The sequence below is a fragment of the Delphinapterus leucas genome, chromosome 13 (assembly GCF_059928025.1).
Source record: "Delphinapterus leucas isolate spDelLeu-1000000601 "Yukka" chromosome 13, BTC_Dleu_Yukka2, whole genome shotgun sequence".
Taxonomy (NCBI): Eukaryota; Metazoa; Chordata; class Mammalia; order Artiodactyla; family Monodontidae; genus Delphinapterus; species Delphinapterus leucas.
In genome coordinates, this window is record NC_143141.1 from 65,492,514 (window position 1) to 65,513,486 (window position 20,973).

At 42.2% G+C, this 20,973-nt stretch overlaps 1 protein-coding gene across 5 annotated transcripts in view; it reads right to left on the minus strand.

Annotated features, from left to right (window-relative positions):
• CRIM1 (cysteine rich transmembrane BMP regulator 1) overlaps positions 1-20,973 on the minus strand; it is a 207,945-nt gene that overhangs the window by 100,124 nt on the left and 86,848 nt on the right. For 4 of the 5 annotated variants that reach the window (XM_089923288.1, XM_022574097.3, XM_022574098.3 and 1 more), the window contains 2 exons: positions 10,859-11,101; positions 9,671-9,791 (listed from right to left, as the gene is read on the minus strand). In XM_089923288.1, the coding sequence (XP_089779414.1) occupies positions 9,671-9,791; positions 10,859-11,101 (364 nt within the window). The remainder of the gene's footprint in view (positions 1-9,670; positions 9,792-10,858; positions 11,102-20,973) is intronic. The other variant, XM_022574100.3, reaches the window with a different exon arrangement.

Genomic DNA, 20,973 nt, shown 5'->3' on the forward strand with positions numbered 1-20,973 from the left:
CTGATGTGCCCTGTGATGACAGTCTTGTCCTCCGTGTTCCTGACCCTTGTGTAATCCTCCCACCCACCCTCTGGCCCCTCAACACCCTCCTAAAGGCGTCAACCAGCAGAATGATAGGCTGAGGCTCTGCAGTCAAGGCTTGACTGGGGAGCTCTGGAAAGCTGAATCACCCAAGTGTAAGTGTAGCAGCAAAGTCTTGACACTGTCCCTCCAAGACTATTACTCAAAGGCGGAGAGATGTTAATGGAGCAGAGGGATACAATGGGACTTCTCTGTAAGATCATACCTGTAGATTCCAAGCTTTGAAACTACAGGCAAATATGGAGGGATATGAAAAATGATCATCAGTGATTCTGTGTGTGTGTGTGTGTGTGTGTGTGTGTGTGTTCCCTTCTTATTACCTTCCAAAGGTCTGCGACTTTTCTGAGACTGGTGGAGGTAATATTTGTAAGGTAATAAGTTCCTTCAAGCCTTGTCCCTATCTTATTCATTACCACCAAGCCCAGTGTTCTCTGTCTTCCATGAGGTTCTCAATGAGTCTTGGCCATTTAACTGAGCATTTCCAAATCTGCACCTTGTTTTTCACTCACTGTAGCTTTGTGATTAGATTAATTTTTTTTTAATTAATTAATTTTTTTTGGGTTGTGTTGGGTCTTTGTTGCTGCGCGCCGGCTTTCTCTAGTTGCGGTGAGCAGGGGCTACTCTTTGTTGCGGTGCGCAGGCTTCTCACTGTGGTGGCTTGTCTTGTTGCGGAGCACGGGCTCTAGGCGCGTGGGCTTCAGTAGTTGTGGCACACGGGTTCAGTAGTTGTGGCTCACGGGCTCTAGAGCGCAGGCTCAGTAGTTGTGGCACACGGGCTTAGTTGCTCTGCAGCATGTGGGATCTTCCTGGACCAGGGCTCGAACCCATGTCCCCTGCATTGGCAGGCAGATTCTTAACCACTGCGCCACGAGGGAAGTCCCGTGGTTAGATTAATTTTGCTGTAACTCAAGCGCTTCTGAAAGGAAAAGACAACCTGCCAAAGATTCCATTCTGTTGGCTTCAGCGGGGATGAGTCAATTTCAGGCTATAAATTCTGAAACCCCGGAAAGCTTCTTTTCTAAATATCTACATCCAGTCACAAGAAACATCGTGCAGCAATCTGCTAAGACTCTATTATTGTAATACAATACAGTACCAACAAGACAAATTTTCTTGAGAGCACAGAGAAATCAGGATGGAGGAATGGGAACTAAGCATCCTAGATTTTCAACCTGAAGCAGCAGACTATCTAGATGTTGTGGTAAAGGAAAAAAAATTCATGACCTTCATTCTGGTCATGGGCTGTATATCTGATGTATCTTTCTGATACAACAGGGTTAGGCATCCTTCCTTTTTTCTTGTTTCCTTTCCTGGAATTACAGTGTTTGTAGCTGTTATAATATGACACAGTATGAGTGAGAAATTGTCTTCTAAGGTCAATGTCTTACAAGACAGAAATAAAACTGAGGCTCAAACAAAGAAAAGGGAACTTAACTCAGTAGACCATTTTTTATTTTAAGAGACATAGAAAGAAATGGTGTAATCATAAAGTTAGGAACAGAATCTAAACCTCTTCCACAAATATAATGCTCTCTGTGTGTATATACAAGTTAGTGTGAAATAAAGGAAAATGCAATAAAAATATGGAGACGCTGCATAAAGAGGAGTGACAGGGAAGAGAGACAAAGACAGACTTTACCTTAAGGGAAGTGGGGTAGCAAGAGCTGGGGAAAGACAGGTACAAATACTGGTGTGGGAGCCAGCCAGCAGCCATGCACAGGCTGATGGGAGTTCATGGTGGTGAGCATGCAGGGGTACGAGGATGCCACACCCAGCACGCTCCCCACAACGTACCCAGAAAGGCAGGCCGACAGGCAGAGATATCCACATTCAATGAGAAAGCAGTTTAACACAGTAAGTCCTTATCTTATGGATTCAGCCTTTGGCCACACAGTCTCTGCTCCTGCTATATAAGGGGCTATCTATTTACAGATATTAAAAAAAAAAAAAACTAACTAGCAATATTCAACTAGCCATTAACCAACAGGCAATCTATTTTGTTGGATTACCACTCAGTTTTCACAATTCAACCAGTTCTGAGCATCCTGGTTTAAATTATTAGTCTAAGAAAAAAATTATTACTATTATTTCATTTTGCCTTTCCTATTTTTTTTTAAAAGAAAATGGAAAAAAAAGAAAAAGTAACCGTAATTCTATTATGACTTCCTTTGGACTTTATCCCCTTCATGATGAAAACCATATATCTCTCCCATTATCTTCTGAGTTCTGGGATTTTCTAAAACTTCCCTTCTCATTTCTTTCTCAGGAGTCTCCTATCACCAGCAGATTGGGGTGTTTTTTTTTTTTCCCCTCTCTAAAGGGTTTGGGAAAAGTCAAAAAATTTAAATTTAAGTAGAAGCTACTTTTGAGATCATCAAATCCCTCCACCCCTCCTTCTCTCTCAGGTAAGAAAACAGACCCAGATGTTGTGAGGCTTGTCCAGATTCATGCAAAAGTGGACGTGGATTCTAGAACTCAGTTATCCAGGCACAGGTTTTTTCTACATAGCACCAGGTGACGTGTGAAGGAGTATTCTTTAGCTGCTGAACGGTCTACTCACATGTACACATTTGCCCACACACTACACTGTAAAAGCAAGTGTATGACATGGAATGTTAGGTCCCCTGAGTGGTGGGGCTGGAGAGGGGCTTTGGGGAGTGAGCTCAGGACCACAGCAGTACGGTGCTAGCTGGTGATTTGTGCTCACAAAGCCTGGCTCTGCCACTCAGCGGGCAGGACCCTTCCTGAAACGGGACAGCCATGCAACCTGCCTCCTGTGGGTGGGGCAGCGCTGGGATTCAGGTTCAGCTGCATTTTCACTGGAACTGTACTCAGAATCTAATGTGCTCAAGACATTCTATTAAACGTTTTCGAGAAAACCGAAGTCACATAACAGTCAACATTTTAGCCTACAGATAATCTAAAACTTTTAATTACTTTGGACTAAGAAGAAAAAGTTAAAAATGCTTCCAAATCTTGATTTAAAAATAAAAGAGGATTTTCAGTATAGTCTCAGAAAGCAAGAGATATAAATGTTCTGGATATAGGTTCTGGAAGAGAATCAGACCCTGTAGTCAGAGAGAGGCTGCAGACAGGAGAGAGCTTGGGAACCTGGCTTGATACACTGCACACAACCCAGGAGAAACCCTATTTTAAGTTTTTCAACATTATAAACACTGACTTAATTTATTTCCACCTCAAAATAACTGGATTGGATTTTTCTAAATAACTATTAAGGAATGGATATTTAGAGACAGAAATTGAAAACAGAATGTTTCAAAACAAAAGGTTGGGGACAAATCTCATTAAAGTAAATTTAGAATGGGTGACTGTCAATAACATATTATATTCATTCATCTTCTTAATAAAAACATAAGAACAGTTACATAACAAAGCAAAAGGCATAAGGATATTGAAACACTCATTTGACTTACGGTAAAAGGGAATACAGTAAAGGTATTACTTTTTAGATTTTTAACTAGTTAATTTCTCCCCTGTGAACCTGTATCTAAAAAGCCTGGTGAAAAATTACAGAGGCAAAGGGAAAACTCTGTAAAATGCAGCACATACATCGGGGATAGCAAAGGGTGAGGAGTGCAGAGAAAAAACAAAACAAAACATGATCTGGGAGCTTTCTTCTTAATAAATAGTCTAAGCTGGCCGACACAGGAGGACATGGGATGCACAGAGGTACAGCGCAGGCTGGATCTACCCTCCAACCACACCTGGTGGGTATATTTCTCTCAAACAACTATCCATTCCAGAATCAACCATTACCAAGGGAATTACTATGTACATCTTTGAAAGTTTGGTTTTTTTTTCTGTTTGTTTTAAAAATTGACCTGGTTTTATCAGGCAGATCTTATGGCGTCCAAAAATGGCATTCCCTGTTGTGTGATGAGAGAAAACCAAGATTAACTAGATAGTCACAACATTCCATAAGGAGAGGAGTTAAAAATAATGATCGGCTAAATGATGCTTAAAGTCGAGGTGGTGCTCAGAGGCTCCTAAATCATTTATCTACTCCCAGGTGAACTGCTGACTGGCAAGTGAAGGGAGAAGCAGAAACAGAGCAGCTGAGAGAAAGGAGGGCGCTGAGTCCCAGGGCCAGAAGGACATTAGTCTTTGGAAAGGTCGCAGAGCTGCAACACTCCACCAACTTTCGACCATTAGAAAATGAAACCTAAGGAGGCCCCTATTTTGATGACATGTATGTTATGGTGGATTAAAAATGGTCACAGGGCTTCCCTGGTGGCGCAGTGGTTGAGAGTCCACCTGCCGATGCAGGGGACACGGGTTCGTGCCCCGGTCCAGGAAGATCCCACATGCCACGGAGCGGCTGGGCCCGTGAGCCATGGCCGCTGAGCCTGCGCATCTGGAGCCTGTGCTCCACAACGGGAGAGGCCACAACAGTGAGAGGCCTGTGTACCGCAAAAAAAAAAAGTCACAAATTCTTTGCAGCTTCTCCCATCAAGAGGTGGAATCCACTGCCCCACACTTTGAACCAAGGCTCTCCCTGTGAATTGCTTACACTATCAGAATGCAGTGGAGGTCATGCTGTGTGACTTCCAGGTTCTTGGTCTCTTTTAAGGCTTTGCTGCTTCCTCCCTTGCTTCTGCCATCACATAGAGGAGCCAGGATGAAGGACCACACAGGGGGTGACAGGCCTTTCCAGCCAGATATGTGAGAATGATGCCACCGTAGACCATCTAGCCCCAGATGACCCACCAGCTGCCTACAGAAGAACCTCCCAGTTAAAACACTGAGGCATGAGAAATAATAAATCTTCATTGTTTTAAGCAACTACTTTTGGGGGTGTCTTGTTACACAGCAATGTGTAACTGAAACATGGGTATATTGTGTTAATATGTACTATGCTGATATAAACAAACATGATGGTGAGATATAAATTCATATTCTTTAATATATTTCCTGAACTTAAAAACAACAACAGAACATTGTACAAAAAAAAAAAAAAAAACTGCACTGGAGAGCATAGGGCTTTGAATCAAAGAACCTGGGCCGAAGACTTGGACCTGCTCTGTCCCTTGTACCAAAAAACATTTGTGATCTTGCACAAGTCACTTATTCTCTCAACCTCTGTTTTCATATCCGTAAGTTTCTCATGGAGTCAGAAAGATGACAAAATGAGGGCAGCAAAAGTAAAAAATGCTTTGTAAACAGCAAGGTACAAGTTAAGCTGTCACTGTTACTGCCACCTAGATGTTACTTAAAGACTTTCCTGTTTTTCCTTCCCTGCAAAGACATCATTTGATCAAAGCATTTGACATAACTTTCTCTTTGTAAGTTTCCTTTTCCATGGAGGCACTGGCATGCACACACGTACAAAGGGTCTTGCAAAGACCATGAGGTGTCATGAGCCCCATGGACAGTCCCATTTTTCCTTTTTGTCATCACGCAGGGTTCAGGCCCAGTTTAAGGCCCAGAGCCACTAAGTCTCATTCCTTTTTACTATCTCCTGAAAGGTATGATGAGCTGCCATATACCTCACAACATATTCTAGCACCAACAGAAGAGAAGAGGATGAAAAGAATTAGCGGAGTGCTTGGACACCTAAACCAAGTTGAGGGAAGGAAGATTTTAAAATGATAATTATATCACAAAGAATTATATCTAAACAGGATGAAGTTCAGGAGAAAAGACAGCGAAAGAGGGGACAATGAAGGATGGGCCATTAAAAAAACGCAGAGACTCAGCAAGGGGAGAAGGACTAACATATCCTTAGAAAGGGCAGAGGTGGGTGGGAGAACCAGTACTTGTCAGGCATGGAAGTGGAAAGAGATATCCATGCACCATAAGGACATCTGGAGGGGAGTATCTATCACTTGGAAGAGCTCAGCTCATGTTCCATGAATGAATGAATAACTGAATGAATAAATGAACTGAGAACAGGCAACTCAAAAGAAAATTCACCAAGTGAGCAAGTACTTACACCCAAACAGGGCAGTCAGGGGCCTTAATGGGTGACACAGTCTCACTGGGAATGGCAATTCCATTTGGATGGTAATGAAGGAGGGAGGGATTTATTCTTTAAGATGAGGGCAGAATGTCCACAAATTCCTTTTTTAGTCTATGCAAGTATAATAAGTCCTACAAAAAAGGGGCTGTGACTTCCACCTAAGGTAAACCTCTACTGCTAAAGTTTCCAATATTTTACCTTACTCTGCCCTGACTGTAAAGGGCTTTTCCCCCTGAATTCGCCACACAATCAGTTTTGATCTCAAATGGCTCTAATTTCTTAGCAGTGCTCTTTATAAATATGCTGGTAAAGGCCAAGTCATCATAACAGGGCTTTGCATATTCTAAAATGCTCTTCTTTATACCTAATCATGGTCTCAAAGAGAAAACCTTTGACGTGGATCACACACAAGGATAAAGTTAGGTAGTTTTCTTCTCTTAAAATACTACCAGTATTACAACGTATTAGGCTCTCTTCTTTTTATTTCCACTTTCACGTGATTGTTTGGGTTTTTATTCTCTTATCAAAGTATGACCTGTCTGTCATCCTCCTTAACAAGTGGGAACCCATTTAATATGCTCCACTAGGTTAAGTCACAGTCTGAGTGTATTCTGCATTACTGATTCATTCATAATTAATGCATACACAGAGGAAAAGAAAGAAGACACAATTCCTGACCTGTAGAAATGTCCTTTAGCTGGTGAGACAAGACTTTACCCATGTTAACAGTTACATAACAATGCAAGGAAGTATATGATTAATTGGCAACATGGACAGGATATGTTGGGAGTACCTAGGGAGTGAGACGGGTGTTGGCTGAAGAACAAAGATCTTGTGGATAAAGTAGAATTTAACTGGGAGTCCTGCAGGATGAACAATACTATTAGAAAAGGTAGAATGGAGAGATAAAGACACCTCATGCTTTGAGAGGTGAGCCCAGTGCTTGGAGTGGAGGATTTCTGCAATACTGAGAACTGGCCATAAAGAAGGGGGTTGGGGGGAAACTGCAAGGGTTTTATAGTGAGACAAGGAGTAGTATTACCACCTAATGGCAGGAAGATAATTTTTCTCTTCCTCGACATATAAGTCATCATGGCCAATAGTGGGCCTGTTCATTCATTCATTCATTCACTCATTCATAAATGTAGGTTACCATTTTATATCAAGTCCTGTTCTATGTACCAGAGGCTATAAAATACTCCCTTCCCTGAGAAGCACAGAGAGTAGGAGAGACTGACCAAAAAAAATCAATGATTTCCATGTATTATGAAAAGGGCTATGATAAAGAGATACATGGGGGAAAAAAAAAAAAAAAGAGATACATGGGAATTAGATTACAAGGGAGCAGAGGAGAGACACCTAAGTCATCTTTAGGGGCTGAAGACTGAAAAACACTTCAAAGAGAAGGAAATGTAGTCCTGAAAGAGGAGAAGTTTGTAGAAGGGGAAGGCAATCAGGGAAGAGCTCACTGCAAATGCAAAGGCCCAGAGCCCGAGACAGCTTGGGGGATGGAGGGAATCCAGTTCAGGTGGGAACACAGGATGCATGTGGAGAAGGGGCAGCAGGGGAGGAAGGGTCACTGACTATTTAAAATACAGGAAACCAAAGAGCTGTGAGAACTTATCCCTCCCTGCAAATAATTTACCCTGGGATTTTTGGATGGCTTCCTTCTCCATGCTTCCAATTTCTTCATTAGAGCCCTTTAACTGAATATCCTTTGGTTCTGAATGCCAAAGTCAAAATTAGGTCAATACGTAATAATCACCCTAAGGTTTATGTTTACCAGACTCACGGAAGCTTGGGGATAAAAACGGAAGGCTTCTACTTGAACCTCCTTTCCAAGGTAACATTTCTTCTAAGCATTCCTGGAAGGTGGCCATCCAGACGGAAAGAAGTCTCTCCGGCCCCAGGGAGCTCAGTTTATCTCAGGAAGCAGCCCAGTGCATGACTGTACATCATTAGTTGTAAGAAAATTTTTTTTCCTTGAATTGAAATTAAGTATGTCTTCCTGTTGCTTCTATCCATTTCGACCCCTTAGAGTGCAAAAAATACCCTACTGTGCCTCCTACATACAAATGGTGCTACATTACATTTGTAACAGTGAATTGAGAAGTGTCCCTTTTGCTCTCTAAAGGTCTTGTTAATTGACAACTGGCTTAGTCTTGATTAATTAGGTGGTCTAATATCATGTGCCACCTTCCTTTTCATGCAGACCTTGAAGGGACATCTGTCCCTGTTAGTAATACTCCATTTCCTCCCTTACTGATTAGCAATACCTTGTGTTTGCACAATACTTCAACCCTTTCCAAACATCTTCACATAAATTATCACAACGCAGTGTCGTAAGAAAGTGCTACGCCACTCTATGTTACCTTCACAAAAATCTCTGCGCCTGTTTTATGATGCACTATAAAGGATAGGGCAAGTCCTGTAAAATATGTCTGAGAGAATCCTACGGTTTCTGACACAACAATGGCTAGTAAATGTCAAAGAATTAACACTTTTTAAGAGAAGGAAGAAGAAAAAAGTAGTTATTAGAACAAACTCTGGATGTCTACTTCAATCATGGACAAATGACTGATACTTTCCTTAACTACAGACCATACACATTCCTACCTTAGCAAACCATTTGTTTAATCACAATTACTCATGCAACAAACACAGATGCTAAGTGCCTGGCACAGGGACTGAGGGAGAGAGAGCTTAGATATGGGGTTAAGGAAAGTACCATGTTAACTCTGGATATTAAATGTAAAGCAAAAGTTCAAAGAAATGAGATGGCTTAGTCAAAATCATGACTTAGTGACCTGGGAAATATGGAGGGGAGGACCTGGTAGGGAAGAGGAGAGGGCACTCAGCAGGCGAAATAGAACGTAAACCCCATGATTCCAAGCACGGTCTTTCCCAAAGCAAAGCACAAAGTACCAGCTCTACAGTGGTGCTATGAAGACTGTCAAGGATGGGGGGCCTGGGGACCCTTGCGTTCTGGAGTAAGTCTGGCCCTGCAGGGTTAAGGGGATGTCCGGCTACTAAGACTAAACTGACAGCAGCTTTTTCCCCACCAAGCCAAAGAGAGATGTGCTTGTTCCTCCAGAAAGCATTATAGGAATTTAAACTCCTTGTTGCCTCAGCAAGTTATAGGTCTGGGTAGATGTGTGATTGCAAACGTCAAGGATCCCTGGGGAGCAATTCTATGATGCATGCAGTGTTTCACTCCATTGGAAACAATGGTTAAACACCTGTAAGATTCACTGCACAGGATAAAATAACATGCCTACTATGGATCGATACCTTGCTGCCTCCCCGGCTCCAGACTGAGGGACACAAGTGCCTGTTTAGTTTGCAGCCTGCAAAAGTGCACAGGCACCCCAACCTGAGGAACCTCTAAGGATTAGGGACTTAACCTGAGGACAGTTGACTTTGGCCCCAGGAACGATACATGGAACTACCAAGTCATAGTAACCGTTCAGTGATTTCTCCATAGAAACAGGAGGATATTAGGGTTCTCTGACCCTTGGAGAAAACGAACGGCATGCCTGAAACTGTGCCTTTCGTGATGCTAACACACAGGACAGAGGAGAAAGCGTAAAAAACGAATGACGGACCGACCTTGTTGGCAGGGTGCAGCAACCATCCGCTGTGAGTCTGACTTGAGTTTCATAGCTGTCCAGGGGGCACACGGCCTGCTGAACGGAGGGACACTCCACAGTGCTGCAGTCCACGCTGAAAACTGGGGGGCAAACAGAGGCACCATTCACCGTTACGTTTCCTTGCATTTTGAGTCCCCAAATGAAACACTGGCTCTTCAAATTTTTGTAGTCTCCTTGCTTCCTGGAAACCCTGTCTTACTTAGCACTGGCATTTTCATTTCCATCAACGTTAGAGAACTGTAATATGACCCAAATCTTCTGTTCAAGGAAAGAAGGGAACAAGACACTGAAGAGTTAAGATGCAGACACAGAGAAAGACAGAGAGTTAAAACCAGTGGTGGTTCTATGGATGGTGACGATCAGCCCAAGGCATTTCTGATGAAACAGTTCAAGAGACGAACAAGGGCAAGGGCTTGCTTGGCTTGAACATTTACCAAGCAGTTAAAAAAAATCTGACCCATGGTTAGAAACTTTGGAAGAGGAAATCTCTGCAGTCCAGACCTATTCACAGACCACATTAGAAATGCAGCCACAAGAACAAAGATGTTAGAAATACCATAGATCCAGAAACAGCTGGGACATGACTACAAAACAAATGTGGCAAAGAAGTTGAGTAAACAGTCAAAGATGACTTAGCACATGCTATAAAGCTAACAGACGGATGGTGGGGAGCTGGCAAGGAGGAAGACTGGGGCTGAGTATTTCATTATAAAATGTCTGGCATTTTGATGCATATATTTATCTAAAAATAACTTTCTGTTTTATGTATGATGATTGTTTTTACATGTAATACTTTAAAGTGACAGATATATCTGCAAATGAGGACGACGACCTCCTCTGGGGGAATGAAGCAGGCAACCACAGTACCATAAGTTTTAACCCTGCGGCCCCCATCAAGCATACTTTGAAGGAAGAAAAAAGAAGAAGAGAAAAAGGCAAGGTCCCTCTCTGAAGGCACTTCTGTACCAGTGGATTATCTGGTTCTCTGGCTGGAGGGCAGAAGCCAGGCTGCTGTTAGCCCAGAGTAGCAGGTTTGCAGCGTCCCACTGTCAAGTGGCCAGGGTGGGGCGGGGGGGCGGGGGAAGGCTGGCTGCTGCTGCCCTCTGATGCAAAGCAGCGAGGCTGCTGGGACCAAGCCCGTGCATACCTGGTTTGCACTCATAGAGGTCACAGCACTCTCCCGGCTTCCCTGAGGCTTTGGACACAAGTATGTTCAGGTATCCTGGCTGGCAGACTTTCCGCAGGCAGCCCGCGGGGTCGCACACGCAGCGGCTGGGGAGGGGGCAGCACTCCCCGGGGGGCGCGTAACCCTCGATCAGAACGGAGTCTTCAGGACAACGCGGAGAGAACTGGACTTCACAGCGGGCCTTGGAGCAATCTGGCTTCTCTTCTAAATGGGAGAGAAAGAGTTTAGCACAGGCCCAGGGGCAGCATGGGGCACTTTCCCCATAAGTGCAGGCAGCCCTGATGATAGACTAACTAACAAAGAGTACAGGAGGGACAGAAATCTGGTGAGAACCCTCAAACACAGCTAAGCCACCCATGGAAATCTTTCCTGTGACCTGCTCATGACACCAGAGCAAGAGGTGGAAGCTGCCTTCTCCATTGGCCCGTCCCCTCCCTTGTGTTGAACAATCCATGTCCAGCACATGGACCAGGTGAAGAAAGGCGGAGGGAAGATGCCTATGTGACGTAGAGACTCTGAAAACAGGACTCAGTCACTGACCAATGGAAAGATCTTTAAGTTTAAGAGGAGTTTTAAGGGCCATTCTTTGAAAACAGTGTACATTTAAACACCAAAACAGGCCCACAAATACCTAATGGCTGCTTTGGGGACTGAAGACAAGATGCATGAGAATCACCACGGAGGAACTCGACCTCCAAGCTCTGAAATTTGAGGAGATGAACAGATTAAGATGATATGAAAGCTTTAGCAAGATGGATATTGAGGCCAAATTCCCATGTAATTTCCCGAAATGGCATCTGGTGTGTTTCTATCCCTAGCAGAAATCCATCAAATGTACCTCATTCTCCTTTCTACAGTATTATGTCACCAACCTATTGCTGCACTTCCATTTTACAGATAAGAAAAATAAATCAAGAAAAGCCCTAGCTTCTGGAGCCCCAGTCCACAGCTCAGTTTCTTGGTTTAAGCTTTTAAGAAACTTATAGCCCCATTAGGCCTTTGTCAGTTGCATTATCATGAACTTTCATCAAATCTTTAACCGTGGTCATGTTTAAGGCTTTTGTCATTTACAGACAGTTCTGGGTGGACTCTGATGCTTTTGCAAAAATGTTCCTGTAAAAGGGTTTCATCTTCAAGGAATTCATGGAAAAGACTGACAAGTACAGGTCTCTGGTAACTGGCTATACTGCTGAACCGAATGAAGAAGCATTTTCAGAACTCTAACGGAAAACTGATGAACTCACAAAAGCGCTAACAAAGATCAAGATGAAAAAAATTAATTACACGGGACTGAGTGAACTGATGAGGATGATTATAATTTTTGTGACTTTCTGTTTGAATAAAAAAAAAATCCCACAAGGACTCAGAGGCAAAAAATATACAAATCAATTTTCACTGCAAAGTAAAGGAGCTGTTACAGTGCAGGATTCCTGGACTGAATGTCAATATTATGACATAGCATGAGTGTGTTTCATGTTTGGTAATTGCAATCATTGTTGCTTTTGTTGTGGTCATCCATTTACAATGCTTGGCGTCAGTCTATTTATCTCTTGTAAAAATAAAATACAGTGTGTTGTGTGTGGGAAAAAAAAAAAAGATAAACGTTCTGGAGATGGATGGTGGTGATGGTTGCACAAACAATGTGAATGTACTTAATGCCACTGAACTGTGGCATTAATATGCCTTCATTTAAATATAGTGAAGATGGCTTACATTACGCATATTTTATCACTATTTTTTAAAATATAGAATAATACCTTTTTAAACTCAAAAAAAAAGAAAAAAAGAAAAGAGAAGTCTGAAATAAACCAAAAGCACATCATCATAGCCTCATGACCTTGAGTGGAAAGAGTTCGGAAGATGTTGGGTGAAAATAATGCCATGTCATATTGGGGTACGTTCATAAGCTCTGTCTTTCCTAAAGTAAAATCCACAAAGAAGCACAAAGCAGGGTTAGATGCAAGAGGTCTCCTGGTTCAGCCTTCTAAACTAAAAATTTTAGTCTATTTTGTAGATAAAGAACCTGAGGTCCAAGAATTCAAGCGATGTGTCTAAGGTCAGTGGTAAAATTAAAGCAAGAATCCAAGCTTCCTTACTTCCAGTCCACTTAGCTCTTTATATTACAAAAGTAGGTCTATTTCCAAAATCAAGTGTCCCTCAGGTCATTTCTACCTTGACTGCTGTATCTTTCATTTCACCATCCATCTTCCTTGTGTAACTATTTCTTGTCTAATCAAAAGATAGCACAGGAGAGCCTTCATACTCATAGTTCTAGTAAATTCATTAAAAAATATTTCTTAAGTGCCTGCTGTTCCAGCAGCCTGGGATACACCACAAGGAAAACAAACATAGATCCTGGCCCTTATACAGTTTACAATGCACTGGAGGGTGATATAAAATAAACAATACATATTATAAATAAGCAAACTATATAGTAGCAGAGGGTGATAAGTGCTGGGTGGGGGAATAGAACAGAGCAAGAGGGAATTAGAGTGCATGGAAGAAGTGGGGGGCAGTTACAATTTGGTCGGGGGACTTCCCTGGTGGCACAGTGGTTAAGAATCCACCTGCCAATGCAGGGGACACAGGTTCGAGCCCTGGTCTGGGAAGATCCCACATGCCACAGAGCAACCAAGCCCGTGTGCCACAACTACTGAGCCTGCGTGCCACAACTACTGAAGCCCGCGCACCTAGAGCCTGTGCTCTGCAACAAGAGAATCCACTGCAATGAGAAGCCCGCACACTGCAATGAAGAGTAGCCCCTGCTCGCTGCAACTAGAGAAAGCCTGAGCACAGCAATGAAGACCCAACACAGCCAAAGATAAATTAAACAAAACAAAACAAAACACAATTTGGTCGGAATAGGCATCACTGGGAAGCTGATGTTTGAACAGATTTGAAGGAGGGAAGGGTGGGCCATGGAGATACTTGGGAGAAGAGCATCCCAGCAGAGGGCACAGCTACTGCACTCCTGCGTGTCCCAAGAGGAGCAAGAGGCCAGTGTGGCTGCGGCAGGATATACAGAGGATACATATATCCAATTTTCATATGACAAGCCCAAGCAACTGCCTTCAGAAGAGGACACAATTAAGAGGAATTCCACTCCTGGATTCCCATCAGCGTGGGCAGAACAAATCAAAGAGCTGAGGAGGAGAAAGCAAATCGTGGCTGTATGGGAGATGGAGTGTGTAAAGCACACTGAGTAATCTCTTATCTGTCAAACACAAACACATGGTCTCATAATTAATAAGAGTGTTATGACTTTAACTGCAAACAGCACTTAATTTCTACTCTTGTTAATGTGCTGTAATTAACTTATTCTGTATCACATTCTATTACATTCTTATTCTAGAAAATATTTGGTATGTATAATCAGATTTTAAAAACATAAGCTTCAAAGAAAGATGTTTTCATTAAAACCCAGCATATTAGATCTTCCTAGTTATTCTGCTCTTTAAGTTTCTTTTAACAGTCCCAACATTGTCACTGACTGATATGTATTTTGCAGCTCAAGCCCTGAGAGATTTATTTACTTCTGAAGACCTGCCTCAGTAACACACGTGGCATAAGGTACCACATAAGAGGATTGAATCTTATTATAAATGCTTTTTCAACTTTTCTCAAGATTCATATTGGCTTTCCCTTTAATTTACTAATATAATCAATTAGTAGATTTTAAACCAGCCTCGTTTTCTTAGAATAAACCCTCTTTCTAAAGATCCAGCTGGGTGTGACTTCCTAACATTTTAAGATTTTTAGATTAATAAGCTTGAGTAATATTAGCCCGCAGCTCTCTCTTTTCGTGTGTGTGTGCTGGCCTCATCTGGTCTTAGTTCCAGAGTTATACTAACTTTTTCAATCACCTGTTTATCATTCTACCTCTTTCTCGGCTGTAAAGCAGTTCATATACCACAGGAATTATCTATTCTTTGATGTTTTCATATAACTCATGAACCTATCTGAACTCAGTACATTTTTAAAGGAGGAAAGGACAGATTTCTTTGTTGGTTATTAGATTATTCAGGTGTTCCACCTTTTTTAGAATTATCTATACTAACATATGTTAGAAATATATATAACATATTTATATATATTAAGAAATATATACATTAAGAAATACCAAATTCATCTAGAGTTACAAATTCATTTCAGGCTTTATGGAGCAAGCTTTCTTTTTTGTGGTTTATGTGTTCATGGGTTCTCTCAAGTTTCTGAATCTCTTCCTTCTTTGTCTTTCAGATTGTTTACCTGGCTTTTCTCTAGGTTTAAAATTGATGCTTAGTTCACTTTCTCTTCTACTTTCTCAGAAGTGTGAATAACTTTAATTATGATTTTAATACTTTAGCCAAATATTGCTTTGGTTATATTCTAATTTTTGATACGTACTACTCTCAATGTAACTCATTTCTAATTCAGTTTTGATCTCTTCTTTAACTAAGGACTTTTTAGGACAGTGCTAATAAATTTCTGCATGGCTTTCCTTTTTCCTTTCTTTCTCCTTGGCTTTCCTTTTCAGTTTAATTTATAGTTTCACTGCCCTGCTGCCAGAAAATGTAGGCTATACAATTTTCTACTTCTGTTAATTTCTTGAGTTTATCTTTTGTTTTTGTTTTTCTGGCATGCATGTATGTACATGTGGCCTATGGCCAACTTTTTGAATACACAGGTATTTGGAAAGGACATGTATTCTCTGTTTATTGAATCCAAACTTGCAAATCTATTAAATCAAGCTTAATTATGACATTCAGCTCACTTACATCTTACATTTTTTACCTGATTTCCAAGAAGGATCTGTAAAAAATCTCCCACTATGAACCAGCAACTTCTCCTCATATTTCTAACAGTTTTTACTTTAATTTTTCAAGGATGTGTTGTTAAGTTCATGACTAGCAGGCAGAAGATTCAAGCCTGTTATACTGACTTGGCAAATTGTAAAGTGATGCTTTCAAAGAATTTAGACTTCTAAGATCTAAATCTTTTTTTTAATTTTGTAATCAAGTGTCTTAGCTTTATTCTCCTCTTCATTCTACCCTCTATTCACTTTTCAACAGATTATCTAGACCACTCACCCAGCATCCTTCCCTTCCCCCATCATCAGCCTGTCACTTGAACCCAACTATGGTTACCATAGCATCAGGAATTGTTTTCCTAAAACCTTCCTTCTCAGCCTGTTTCTAAATAATTCTTGCAGTCAATTTCATTTATTCATCTGTGTCTCTACTCCATCTCTCTTCCATGGAGAAAATAAGGAGAAAACTACAGACACACCATATATTTTCTATCATTTAGAAGGCTTTTCTGATATTACCTCTGAATTTTAAATTTTATCCATTTGAAGAGAAGCCTCTCCTTACTCTTTCCCTATGATGTCTATCAAGTCTATATATAGTACTTAACTTAATTAACAACCTCTTCAGTCTGGTTGCCCGGGCAACACTTTGTAACTGGCGTCTTAAAAAAAAAAAAAAACAAAACAAAAAACAACTGCCCCACATATAGAAAGACTAAAGTGACAGGATCACTTGCAACAGAGGTAATTAAGGGAAATAAGCTAGTTTCATCATATTAATTATCTCTCTTTAAGAGGTTAGCCTCAAAATATTGACAGGGTCACCCAGTATTAAAGTGACTTTACAATAATAATGGCAAGTCTGTATCAATCCTAGTCACTTTAACCTGCATCTTGGCCAGTTGTAGACTTTTTCCACGTCCATATGTCAACAGGAAAAGTAAAATCATGATCTACAAGCAGCAAACGCATTCAAGGGTTTTCTGCTTTAAACACAGATTTAAAGAAAACCAAAGACGAATGAAAAACTACTAAATGGAAAAAGAAAAATTATACTGCCAGATTCTCATTCTAGCTATTTAATTTCTGTAGTCTCCCACATCTGACACTGAAGCATTCTTCCTCTTTCAAAACCTCTTAAAATGGCCATTTAAAAATAACAGCAGGGCTTCCCTGGTGGCGCAGTGGTTGAGAGTCCGCCTGCCAATGCAGGGGACACGGGTTCGTGCCCCAGTCTGGGAGGATCCCACATGCTGCGGAGCAGCTAGGCCCGTGAGCCATGGCCGCTGAGCCTGCGCGTCTGGAGCCTGTGCTCCGCAACGGGAGAAGCCATAACAGTGAGAGGCCCGCATACCGCAAAAATAAATAAATAAATAAAATAATAACAGCAGATATGCTGCACACTTATTAATGGAAAAACAGGCCATGTAAAATGGACCAGTAAATTTAGAAAGACAAATACAAAGTCAGTGCTGCTGGGTACTCTGTGCTTTGCTGAAATCTATCCCAATTCTCACGTATACAATATACATGCACACAGGCAACCCATCATCATTCTGAGACAATTCTTGGGAGTTCCAGCTATGGAGCTATTTTAAGGGAACCCAAATTTGGATTAGAACTAATATCACAGAACTTAGCAGATAGAACATAGAGTTAAGAGGAGAAGAGTCTGGGATCACTGTTTTCCCCATACCTTACTCTGGTAATCTCCCTCCTTTAAAACCTCACTCCTTTAGAATCTGAAGTCCTGCAGTAGCTATGGCATCAGCCTAGGGTATCACAGTGGCCACTAGGTGGTCCTGGGAGACACACCTCATGGTACCAGCTGAGATGCAATCTATGAATCCTTCCTTCACCCATTCATTCAGCACATATCTACTGAATGAGTTCCATGTGCCAAGGATTCTAGGCACAGGGCTTGGAGCAGGGAATAAAACAAAGTCCTTGCTTGCCTTCCTGGATTTACCATTCTAGAGGAGTTACATAATAAACAAAGAACTACACAGCATAATGCCAGACGGTGACAAATTCTTTGAAGCAGAATTGACAATACGACTGTAATGCATTGGCCAGGTGGGTGACGCAGGTCTCTCTTGAGGACATGGCACCTGCACGGAGACCTGAATGAAAGAAGGGGGAAGGCAGGCAAACTGCAGGGCAAGGGTGTCCCAGATGCAGGAAACAGCAAGAATAAAGTCTCCGAGGCAAGAACAAACCTACTCGCCACATAGAAAATATTTGTCTCATGATTGTTAAGAAGAAATCTGAATTAGTATAATGCACAGGTAAAAAATACCAGTAAAGGCTTATAAGAAAAACATTTTGCTGGATGGTGTTTCTTATTAAGGATTCAATTCTCATGATCATGTTAGAGCAGTGAAAGAATATCTACCAACTAGGCACCTTCTCCGTGAGGTGCCATGCCTCACCTCGTGCTCACACCCCTTCCCACTCCTGTGTGAAAGAGATGAAATCGGCATTGCTACTTGGCAGATGAGGAGACAGGAACAGAGAGACTAAGAAACTTGGCCAAGGTCACCAAGTAAGTGGTAGAGCCTCCAAAGCACGAACTTCACACTAGTCCACAATGCCAAGAGCAAAAGTAACTTCAGCTTTCCTGGTATTTGTATGTTGAGTCAATGGCTACATATTTGCTCAAGTATAGAATGCAAAAGTCATTTGCAGGGACTTTCACCTGGCATAGAGGTGAAAAATCGGCTTGCCAATACAGGGGACACGGGTTCGAGCCCTGGCCCGGGAAGGTCCCACATGCTGCAGAGCAACTAAGCCTGTGTACCACAACTACTGAGCCTGCGCTCTAGAGCCCGTGAGCCACAACTGCTGAGCCCGTGTGCTGTGACTACTGAAGCCCACGCGCCTAGAGCCCGTGCTCTGCAAGAAGTGACGGCACCGCAATGAGAAGCCTGCACGCCGCAACAAAGAGTAGCCCCCGCTCTCCACAACTAGAGAAAGCCTGCGCACAGCAACGAAGACCCAACGCAGACAAAAACAAATTTTTTAAAAAGTCATTTGCAAAGATAAAGAGGTTCAAGGTCTTTGGCTGTGTCCTCATCACTTTCTGGTTGGCCATCCTCCCCATCTCATTTGCTTCTTGGCCATACAAACATAGAGGAGGAGCTCTCTTATACCCAGCACTATTTGGTTCTGAAGACTTCTACTACAAGTGCAAGACACATGTCATCCCTGCATTTTTAAATTTAGAGGCTGACTCCTTTAAAGTTACACTGTGAATTCTTTTCATTCACATTCCATGATTTTATCATAACCTTTTTTGGCAAGCTTCGTGGTGAAGACTTGTTCCACACAACCATAACCCCGAGGGGAAAAAATTAGGCTTGCTGATACAGTCCCAGAAATATTTCATATTTCAGCTCGTTCGGAAACACCAGCTGTACTTTCCCAGCACTTTCTTTTACTCTGAATTTAGGATTTAACAGTGATGGCATCTACATAGAGCCTTTCCCTGGTGGTTTGTTAAACATGTCACATTAAATTGTTTTCAAAAACCTAATAAAGTTAGTTTGTACCAGAGTGGGATATAAATTAGCCCAATATAAAGAAAAATAATTAAATGATCTGCAAAACCACAACATGCGATCCTTGAACTCAGTGGTTCTCAACCCTGGCTGTGCGTTAGGATCGCTTACAAAGCTTTTAAGAATGCCACTGTCTGGATTCCACCTCCAATCAATTATAGCAGAATTTCTGGGGAAGGAGCCTGGGAATTAATGTCTGTTTCTAGCTCCCTAGGTGATTCTATTGTGTGATTGGGGCTGAGGACCACTGTGTTACTCCTTCAAGCAAAATGGGAATCTTTACAATGAAGTTCTCTACTGAAAACAGAGCTTCACCAGGGGCATGGTCAAACATCCAGGCAAACGGCAGCTGGCCAAATGCCAAAGCAGCACTAAGCCCTCCAGATCTCTGCCTGCCTCCAAGTGGCCCAAGCTGTATGCTGAGCCCATGGTGCCTCCAGGAATCTCACAGACCACACATCTTTTCTAGGCAGGATGTTACTGAATTGAGTTGAAACGATGCTTTCCATTAGAGCTTTGCTGGACCGGCCGCATCAGCATCAGTATCCGCTGGGAGCCTGTTGGAGCTGCAGAAGCGCAGACCCCATGCCAAGCCTACTGAATCAGAATCTGCATTTTAGCAAGATTCCCAGATGAGGCCAACTGCTCTAGGTTGGTGGTTCTCAAACAGCAGTCCGTGGACCAGCACATCAGCCATTTCCTGGGAACTTGCTAGAGAGGCAACTCTAAGGCCCACATCAGACCTGCAGAATCAGAAACTCTGAGGGTGGGGCCCAGGAGTCTGTGCGTGAACAAATCCTCCGGGAGATTTTTCATGCGTACTATCGTTTGAGGACCACAATGCTAGAATTTTGACTCTCAACCCTGGCAGCACATTAGAATCCCCTGAGGAACTTTAAAAGTTCAAAAGCTCAGAATACATCCCAGACCAATTAAATCAGAATTACTAGAAGTGGGACCCCAGCATCAGTATCTTAAAGTCTCCCTGATGACTCCAATGTACAGTAAGGGTTTATTCACTGTTCTAGCCACCCATCACCCCCGCAGTCCCCTATACTCCCAGGGGATCGGAAGCCGCTTTAAATCTTAGGACATCTGAATCAACAAGTTCTCTGGAATCTTCCTGGGAGAAATGAGAAAAGCTGAAAGCGGTGTCCAGCATCTGCCTCTGGTGGTAGGTGCTGGGGTAGAGGGAGTAAGGAGTGGGAGAGAGATTAGCTCCCAAACGAGACCTGTGTGCATCCTCCAGGATTTAAAATCCTGACTTATGAAAGTTTATTACAATTTTGAGTCCAGAGACATTTTATCTTATCATCTGTTAATTCACACCAGGAACAGGTATTCAGTTTACTCCCAGAAGGATCTGCCATTCAAATAACTATATTCATGTCTTCATACACGGTAACAAGTTTTCAATATGTAACAATGAATTTATTTTTTTTTATCTGGCAATAAAGTAAGGCCTAAGGATAGTTTGGATAAATGTAAAAGACCTGAAGATTGGTTTCAAAAAGATTAATTTTACCTAATAAACTATAGCCTTCTCTGAAAACCTCATGTCCCCTCCTTGCCATAAACACAAGCCCACAAAAAATGAGTGAAGGGACTTCTCTGGTGGCACAGCGGTTAAGAATCCGCCTGCCAATGCAGGGGATGTGGGCTCGAGCCCTGGTCCGGGAAGATCCCACATGCCGCAGAACAACTAAGCCCATGTGCCACAACTACTG